This window comes from Balaenoptera borealis (genome assembly GCF_965194805.1).
Source record: "Balaenoptera borealis genome assembly, chromosome: 3".
Classification (NCBI taxonomy): Eukaryota; Metazoa; Chordata; class Mammalia; order Artiodactyla; family Balaenopteridae; genus Balaenoptera; species Balaenoptera borealis.
The window spans coordinates 4214384-4223886 of record NC_138866.1 but is presented as its reverse complement, the minus strand read 5'-3'; the positions used below and the strand labels follow the sequence as shown (position 1 = coordinate 4223886).

Here is a 9503-nt window from a genome sequence, read left to right as displayed (position 1 = left end):
CATTCAAGACTCCTGATCCTCTGCAAGGTGTCTAGGAGTTCACCATTTGCAATTTTAAAATAAGAGAGCTAAATTTAGAAAGTATGGAGCAGGAATGAAAAAGGAGTGTGGGCTCTCCCCTCCACCCACCTTCCCGGGGCTGAGTGCCTACCTTCGCCTCACCCATAAATCTGAAATACAGATCTGAAGCCGTCGTGGGAGAAGAACGGTTTCATGTGGAGATGCCAGCGTGGCTGTGTCTGCTGCTGAGCGCGGCCGTGACTTTGCTGAGTGAGGCTGACGCTTGCAGCCCCCGCGAGGTGGCCGTGAGCCCCACCGTCCCGCAGAGGAGACCGATGCTCGGAGGGCAGAGGGACAGGCCCGGGAAGTCTGTGCTCCTCCCCTCCCTGGGGACCCACCTCTAGCCCAGCCTGGGGCTCTCCATGCAGTGGGACAGCCACCGGTCTCGAGGGCCCCTGGGGAGCTCACGAGTCAGCGTCCTCAGGCTCCAGAAGGGGAACCTGGCCCAGAGGGCCCAGGACTTGCCCAAGGTCACGCAGCCCTGCACTGCCCGCTGTGGGTTGAGAAGAAACACGGACAGAAGGGTCGGTGGATGGTGGGTGCACAGCCAGGGTCCTGTTGGGAGTGAGGCAGGACCGGAGTGGAGCGAGGGGGGTGCTTGGTGAAGGAGGGAAGCCCACCCCGGCTGTGGCTGGCTTCAGAGGCCATGGCAGGACAGCTCTGTGAGGCCTGTTGGCCGTCTGCGGGGAAGAGCACTCAGACTCTGAAGTGACCATGTCGGGGCCTGGCCTTCTGGGCCCAGACTGCAAAGTCCTTGGGGTTCCCAGCCCTGTGGTCCAGTCTCACAACCCACGTGGTGCTGACGAGGCCAGGGCCCCTCTGGGAGCGTCTCTGAGCGAGAGCCTGCTGGGTGCCAGGGCCCATGTGTTTTCCCCTCCACCCTCCCATTTGCCCCCCAGTTCGGTGAGGGTTGCTTCCCCACCTGCCCACAGGGAAACTGGGCCCCAGACAGGGGAGCTGACTGCCGAGCCTCTCCACAGCCCCTCCCCCGCCCGGAGGCTGCTTCCTGGGGCGCATCTGCTCCTGGGGGTGGGCAGCGGGGCCTGCAGGGGCAGGTCAGGTGCAGGCACCCTGGAGCTACACGAAGCTGGGTGGGCCGGAGAACTTCAGGCGTGCACCTAGGCCGAGGTGGTCCCCTCCCAGTGGGAAGTGCCCAGCCCCTGGAAGAAGCAGACGTAAAGCCCCCTGGAGGAGGGGCCCTTCATCCTAGGCCTTGCAGAACGTTCACAAGTACTTTCTCAAGGGCATCAATGAGCATGCTCAAACCAGGCACACAAAGAAACAAGGCGACATGGGCAGGAACCAAGATAAACAGGTCTACACAGACCCCACCTGATGGACGTGTCAGACCCAGACAGTGAGCCAGCTGTGCCCGCTCTAAGGAAACAAAAGACAAGCTTGGAAATATCTCCAGGGAATAGGAAACTATTAGAAAGTGGCATAGTGGGTTTGTAGAATAACCAGACAGAACTTCTAGAAATGGAAAACATTAATAACTAAAACTAAAAACTTGGTGGCTGTGTTTGGCAGCTGAATGGACGCAGCAGAGGAGAATTAGTGACCTGGAAGAATGCAGGTTGAGCACGGTGACACCGAGGTGTGGGTCTTAAGGAGGCAGGGACACAGAGGTAGAGGACACAAAGGTTCTGATGGCAGTCCCAGGAGGCGGGAAGGGTGGAGAAATAGTTTAAGTAGTTGAGGATTTTCCTCAACTACTGAAATACAGCAATCCACAGATACAAGACTCCCTGTGAATTCCCAACAAGGAGAAATCCACAGCGAGATACACCTCAGGGAAACTGCAGAAAACCAAAGTCAAAGGGAAGATCTTACGCAGCTGGAGAGAAAAAGATTAGCACCAAAGGAACAGCTCCTGGGGAGGGGGGGACTGATGGTGAGTCCCACCCCAGCAGGAAGCCAGGGGACATCTCTGTGCACTGAGGGAAAGAGACCCCCGCTGACATTCTCCCCAGTGAGAATATCCTTCAGAAATGGAGCAAAGACATCTTCAGAGGAAAAAAAACCCCAGAAGAGTTTGTCACCAGCAGAGCCGAACTAAAGGAAATCCTAAGGAAATCTTGAGGCAGAAGCAAAGTCTATAAGGAACATTGTATGAAATGGCAATAATAACGTTTAGCGGGTTGAGACAATGGAAGAATTCAAACACTGGACGACACGGGGCCAGGGCGGGGGAGGAGTGTTATTATCAGGCTGCCCTGGTCTCAGAGAGGGGAGGGCAGGGGGAGACACCCAGGGCCACACGTCCTGAGATCAAAAGGCAGGGGGGAGAAGAAACTACCCAAACCCAAATTCTTTCCACCGACGTCTTTTATTAATGAATGCAAAATACAGTACTGAGACAGGGCATGCATCACAGACGACAGGAAAGCAAGCTACAGAACCCGGGGTCGGAGGGCCTCATTACATCTGAGGTAGAGCGAGGTGGTGCCGGGGAGCGGGACACTGGGGGACGAGCACCGGCCCCACTCGGGACTACGGACCACGGGGGAGCTGGGGGGTGGTCATCGGCCACACGGCGAGAACAGCTGAAAACGTTACACATCCCTCCACCCGTTCCAGTTCCCCTCTTTGTGGACAGAGCGTCAGGGTTCCCTTGTCGCTGGCTGGCGGGGGGTCTCCGCAGGACACCGTCCTTCCCTCTGGGGGGCAGGCCCCACTCGCCCTCACCCGAAAATCAAGGAGCGTTGCGTCGAAAACGCCTAGGCTGCCATCCAGGGAGCTGGAGGCTGAGTGCGTTAAGAAAGACCCTTTTGCTCTACAAAAATAGTTGCACTTTATAAAAGGGGGGCTGCTCATCTCCGGTGGGGAAGGAGGTTGCTGTGTGAGAAACGGTCCACCGTGGCGGTGCGGGGGCGGACGAGACACGTGGGTGGGGTCCCCCCCCCAGGCTCGACGGGGTCCTCGTCTGCGGGGCCGGGAGGATGGGTATCGGGGAGGTGAGGCAGCGCCCCTCGGGACCCGGTGTGCGGGGTGGCCGCGGCCGAGGCCTGCACGTGGGCGCTCAGTTGAGCAGGGTCCCGTAGAGCTGGGCTTTCGTGAGACTGTCCTTGCGGCTGAGCCCCGAGCCGCCAGTCCGAGGGAAGGCGGGCTGGGGGCTGAGGCGGGCGCCGGGGTGCATCTCCGGGGAGGCCTCCATGGAGCTGGGTTCCAGGGAATCCCTGGAGCTCCGGGGGCTGTGCTCGGGCTCGGGGCTGCCGCCCGCGCCACACAGCTGCACCCCGAGCCTCTCCCGCTCCCCCTCGCTGGCCGCGTAGCTGGGCAGGGGCTCAGCCGAGCGGCCGGGGCTGAGGCTCAGGTCACCGGCCGCCCGGAGGTAGCGGGGCTCGGCCAGGTGGCCCTGGGAGAGGTCATCGCCCTCCGAGAAGCTGTCAGCCTTGTAGCTGGCATAGAGGGGGCTGGCGCGGCCCTCGGCCTTCTCGCCCGGGCCGCCTCCGGCCCCAAAGTAGCGGTCGCTGAAGCCGCTGGGCGAGGCGCGGCCGGGAGGGGGGGCGGCGGCGGCGGCAGCGGCGGCCGGGAAGGGGTAGGCGCCGATGTCCTCCACGCTCAGCGGCCGCCACTGGCCGCGCACGTCCTCTGCAGCCAGCCGGGCCGACCCCGGCTTGGCCCGCAGGTTCCACAGGTTGGGGGGCATCAGGGCGGGCTGGGGGCCGGGGGAGACCGGGAAGCGGTAGGGCTCGGCGGGGTACGGTGACACAGTCCTCGCGAAGCCCGGGGCCGCCTCGGCCTCGAGCGGGGCGGCCACTGCGGCCGCGGCCGAGGCGTAGCGTGGGCTGCTCCCGTAGGCCGCAGGCGGCTTGCGGCCGAAGAGCTCGTCGCGGCTGTTCAGGTAGATGGCCTGCTGCGAGGCGGTGAGCGTGCTGGCCTGGGCGTGCTCCTTCTCCTCCGACGTGGCGCTGAAGCTCGAGTAGGAGCTGGACGTGGGCAGCGAGGCCGCGTAGCCCGCGAAGGCCTCGTGCCGGTAGCCCGCGGGGTAGGCCGCCGCCGCGGCCTCCTCCTCCTCCTCGGCCGCGCTGTCAGTGGAATTCTGGGCGCGCAGGAAGCCCACGTCGGTCACGGGCCCGTCCACGCTGGGCCGCCGGTCCCGGCGCCGCTCCTCGGGGCAGTAGAGCGCTGTGTCGCTGCAGTAGATGTCCCCCTTGTAGGGGGGCCGGGGGCCCGGCTTCTCCAGCCTGTCGCGGAAGGCCAGGTCACGGGCTGAGGCATCCGACAGGTGGGAGGACAGGCTGCTGGGGTCTGGCTTCTCCAGCACCTTGGCGAGGACGCAGGGGGGGACACTGTCAGCGTAGGCCGGGCGGCAGAGCGGGGAGGGCAGGCCGCAGCCTTGCTGCTCCATGTGCAGGCTCACGCGCTCCTGGAACTCTGAGGGCAGCTAGAATGGGACGCCGCGAGGAGGAGGAGGGGACGGGGGTCACGGTCAGCCCAGGAGTGGCAGCCGAGACTGACCGACCGGGGACCTGCCCAGGGCCTCTCGAATCCCAGCAGCTGGAGCCGACGCCCGGGAGGCTCTATTTCACAAGCTCCCGGGGACGTGCCTGAGAACCCCTGGTCACCGCCACCCACCCCGGCCCACTCCAGTGGGGCACCGCAGAGCCTGGAGGCTGGAACCCGGGTCTGACTCGGGCCTCTCTCGGGCCTTCCCCTGAGGGGCTGACTTGCTCTCCCAGCCCCAGGGTCTCTGGGAGGGCACCCCCGGCCCGCTCATGTGGCCTGGGTGCTCCCAGACCAGACAGACTCAGAAACAGATGCGACAAAGACTGAGGGCCAGGCGCCCAGCGGTTCCCGCGGGAGCGCCTGGTGCCCTGCGGGGGACGTCCCGCTACTGTTTGATCTATTTTGTGAGTGTCTTAGGCGTGGCCCAGGCTCGGGGAGACGGAAGGTGGAAAGGCCTGGGTGAGGGGAGGGGCGGCCTGGCTGGGGTGGGAGCCCCGGGTCCGAGGCTGGGCCCTGTGGCCTCGGCCCAGTGACTCCCGGGTGAAGCCAGTTTCTTATCTCTGAAATGAGCACCGTCAGGAATTGTACCCAAACCAAACCACAGGGTTTCGGGGAGGCTCACACAGCGGGTGGGGGCCGGGAGCAGTCCCCGGAGGAAACGGGGGGAGTGTGCCGGCCGTCCGGGCTGGTGGGGGGGTGTGTATGGGGCGGTCCCTCCACCACGTACTCAGAGAGGCCAGGGCGCGGCGGGATCGAGCAGGGCCGGGGCACTCGGGCGCAGCCAGCCCCTTCGCTCTCAAGGGTGGGACCTGCGAGGAAGGAGCCCCGAGTGGCGGTGGGGGGGGGGGGGCAGCGGCGGGCCTGGCCGGGGCGGGGCTGACGTTACCTCGGACACCTCGCGGCCCCCGCCGTAGGTCTGGCCGCACTGCAGCAGCTGGGCCGCTAGATTGCAGTCCTTCCTATAGAGCTCCTGGAAGACGAGAGAAGCTGTTTTGCACAGGCTCGCCCCTCGCCAAGGTCGCTGCCACCCTGACCGGTGCCCAGTGGCCAACGCGGAAACCGGCGGGCAGAGCCAGCTGTGCAGTGGGCAGCACGAGGACCCTCTCTGGGCCTCACACTCTCGCCTGCAGAACGGGGGCCCCTGCTCTGACCTGGAGCCGCTGGTGCGTGGAGGGCGCCCTCCCAGGCGGTCCCACCACTGACCCGGGTGGGAAGCTCCCACAGGGTGGGGGGCAGTGGGAGAAGAAGGGCCCGCAATGTGCCCTAAAGTCCCGGAGGCCCCAGGCATGGACACCAGGCCCCGGTCTCCCTGCCCTCGGCCTTTGAGTGCCTCCCAAGGGAACGCAGTGGAGAGCGCCGGCAGCGGCGAGGGGCTACGAACGGGACTGCCGCTCCCACGTCTCGGAGTGAGGCCTGGACACGGGCGTGACTGCGGGGACAGGCAAGGGTCAGGGCGAGTGGGGGGCAGAGGGCCTGTGTGACCCCAGGTCCGGGCGGGGACCAGCTCAGCCTCCTGAGCTGAAAACAGATGCAAACAGTAGGAATCGAGGGGATTTGGTTTCATCTTTGGAAAATCTCTGTTGCATGTGCCTGCCGCTGGGCCTTGGTTCCCACTGCCGCCCAGGGACCCTCTGCAGCCAGGGCTCTGACGGGGGCGGGGGGTCTGGGGTCCACCGATGGGCCCTGAGGTCCACCTGCTCCCACAGTCTCAAGTCAACCAGGCCCAGGCGTCCTACAGCTCAGGTAAGCTGCTGAAGGCGTGGGCACCCCTGCCGTCCCCCGACCCTGGTCCTGGAGGCTCCCGCCCCGCCACCTTCTGTACTGAGGCTGGTGCCCCGGCTTGGCCTGCACAGTGGAGGGAACCCGGGTCCCCCGCTCCTTCAATGCATCCCTGAAAGGGTATAGATGATTGAGAGCTGAGAACTGGGCTCCTGTGAGGCCCCAGACTGGCTGCCGCCGGCATCAGAGGGCTGCAGGCACTGTCTGGCCAGCCCAGACCTGCCACCAAGTTGTTAACAGTCTTCTGAGCGCCGCCCCTCACCTCTGTGCACTCTTCCGCCGTCTCCTACCTGTGGCATCTCCACCTGGCTGTCCAGGGCCCGGCTCCAGCCCCACGCCTGCCGCCCCCTCCCACGTCTCCCCCAGAAGGTCCCAGCCCAGGAGACGGCAGGTGGCTCCTTTCCTGCAGACTCTGACCCCTGCAGTCGGGCTGGACCCATGTTTTCTTCTCATAACCCACATCCCAAATCGGTCAATCACTTTGGTTCCAGCTTCAAAATATAACCAGAATCCAAGCCCCCCCGCTTCCCACCTCCCTGGCCGCCATCCTGGCCAAGCCACCATGGTCTTTCTCCCAGATTGCTGTCTCCTTGACCTTCCCACTCATGGCTTTGTCCTCTACGGTCTGTCCTCAGCAGAGAAGCCACCGGAGCCCAGTAAGAGTAAGTTCAGTCAGGCCACCCCTCTGTTCAAGAACCTTCAATGGCTCCCTACTTCACTCAGAAAAACCCCCCAGATTCCTACAGGAGCCTATACAATACAGTCTCCTGTTATCCTTCTGATCTCAGACCCTCGGCCTCTCCTCCCCACAAGAGCCCCCTCTGGTCTCTTTGCTGGTCTTCAAGTTACTCAGACCCACCTTTGCCGCTGTGGCTCTTTCTCCCTCCCCCGCTGTCCCATGGCCAGCTCCCTCATCGCTTTCAGGTCTCAGCTCCAGCAGCCTCTTCCAGAAGCACCCGACTGAGATTCCCTAACCCTGCAACTGGCAGCTCCCAGCACCATCCCCTCCTTTATTTTTCTCTGCAGCATTTAGCACTTCCAAGTCACTACACAGTTGACATATCTATCCTGTTTACTGTCCGCCCTCCGCACTCCCCTGCTCAGATGTAAACTCCACGTGGGCAGGGCACTTGCTTGCCTGTATTGTTCACACGTATTCTCAGAGCCTCGTAGGGTCTGGCCCGGCGAGGAGCAGATGCTAATCAGTGAGTGTGTGCTCAGCTGACGGGTCTGTGGAGGGCAGCGGGGCCCTTCTCGCGGGACCCTGGAAATCGGGACCCACGGGTAGCCACAGGACTCTGATGTCCACTGCGAGGGGCCCAAGGCAGGAGTCCTGAGTGGCCACGCCCCAACCTTGGGGTCAGGAAGCCCTGCCTTGACCGGGACACCGTGGCCCCATGCTCCCTATCTCAAGTCCCATCTCCTTCCAGGGGAGGGTCTCGCGGGATGCAGTTTGTGAGGCAGCCCCCGTCCTTCCCCGACTGCCCAGGTACTCCATGAGGTCCTGACCATCCCGTCTGTCCACCCGGCCCTGTGCCAGCCCCTCAGGGTCAGAAGGGCCCGACACTCACGTTGTCCTCCGATAGCTTGTCGATGGTCACCTTGGCCTCTAGCAGGTGGCTGTTGAGGGCGACGATCTCGTGGCTAAGCGCTCGCTTCTCTTCCTCATAGTGCTGGCCCTGGAGGTGGGGGACGGCAGAAGAGGGAGGTGCTCAGCAGTTGGCCAAGGCCTGGGGCCTCCTGGGTCCCCCCTCGCAGCCGACAATGAGGAGGAGCTTGGAGGCCAAGGCACGTGAGGGTCAGAGCACAGAGCAGCCCATGTTCCAGTCCCGCTCTGCCAGGGAGGAGCCAGACGGCCTTGGGCAAGTCACTGCCCCTCTGAGCCTCAGTCTCTGCTCTGCACCGTGGGCACAGTGACAGGTGAGTGCTGGAGAGCACCCAATCGGGGCAGAGACAGGTGGGACCGGCCCAACCCCGGGGAGCAGGGAGCGGGCGGGGTGGAAACGAGGCCTTTGGCCCAGCTCCTCACTGGCAAGGGCATGACCGCCAGGCCCGAGGTCCTCACCATGGTTCCAGAGCTGGGGGCCCAGGGCTGGGAGTGCTGGGGTGAGGGGGGATGTGGCGTGCCCTCACCATGCGGTACAGCTTGTCCTCCAGCTCCTGGTTGATCCTTTGCAGCGCCATGTAGTTGCTCTGAATCCTGGAACGGAGGCCTTGAGGTCACTGCTGTGCCAGGCCCCACCCTCCCACGGCCTCTGTAGCCATACAGCCCGCTGAGGGCTGAACACAGGCCCCACCCTGCTCCAACTGCTCCTGTGCTAGAAAGCATCTGATTGAAGCTAACTTGTTGCAACATTTCCTGGGCCAGGGCCGAGGACCCCTGTAGATGAGAAGGGAAGGCCTGTTATTCACAAGGGACTCTGTCGGGTCCTCACTCAGAGTCGGTTAACTCACAGTTGACACACAGTCCTTACAAGGCTGGCGAAAGGGTTTACAGTTCAATAGCAGGTTAGCAGGGATCTAACCTTCAGACTGTGTGATGTGCCCTAGGGTGAGTGCTGGGGACACACAGTGAATAGGATACGGTTCCCCCTGGAAGAGGCTGAGATGGAGGCAAGTGTTGGGTGGGAAGCCATTGCCGCCATGCGGTGTGACGGTGGAAGGGGCCGTGTCCATCCTCTCGACAACCTATGTGTAGTGTTATTGCCCCTGTCTTGCGAGTGGGGAAACTGAGGCTGGAGGTGCTTAAGTAGTAAGGGACAAACGGCCTCACTGCAAATCTAATGCTCTATAAACATTTAAAACAAACCAAGCCAACAGCAAAGTTTGTGTTTTCTTTACATTCTTCCTAAAAGAAGCCTGGAAAGCGTGTAATATTTTTTAGAAGAATATCCATCTTACACGTGCAGAACGATGTTTACAGAAGTTTTGTTTTTAAGGGAGTCATTGCTCAGGGTCCCGCACACCTAGCCTGCTGTCACTGGCTGCTGTGCTGCTCAAGGGAACCGTCTCTAAATGCTGGTTCACCTCCAAGGCTGGACATCGTTTTCCGGTCAGAGACCCAGGCGACAGTGGCTGGGGTCTGGGTCTGGAGATGGCTGCTTCTGTGTCATGCTGCTGCCCCACCACATAAATACGAGAAGGAATGAGCAGGGGACGCAGAGGTGCCTGGGAAGAGCCTGTACCCGGCAGTAGCCAGCGCCAGTTCAGAT

General features: G+C 62.7%; 1 protein-coding gene across 5 annotated transcripts in view; it reads right to left on the bottom strand.

Moving 5' to 3' along the window:
• Positions 1–1095: 1095 nt before the first annotated feature.
• The window catches only part of BEGAIN (brain enriched guanylate kinase associated), a 45682-nt gene continuing 37274 nt past the window's right edge, over positions 1096–9503 (bottom strand). For 2 of the 5 annotated variants that reach the window (XM_082385848.1, XM_082385849.1), the window contains 4 exons: positions 8425–8491; positions 7863–7970; positions 5399–5482; positions 1099–4450 (listed from right to left, as the gene is read on the bottom strand). In XM_082385848.1, coding sequence (XP_082241974.1) covers positions 3083–4450; positions 5399–5482; positions 7863–7970; positions 8425–8491 — 1627 coding nt within the window. In that variant the 3' untranslated portion in view covers positions 1099–3082. Of the gene's footprint in view, positions 4451–5398; positions 5483–7862; positions 7971–8424; positions 8492–9257; positions 9386–9503 lie in introns of those variants that run through there. The other 3 variants (XM_082385850.1, XM_082385851.1, XM_082385847.1) reach the window with 3 other exon arrangements.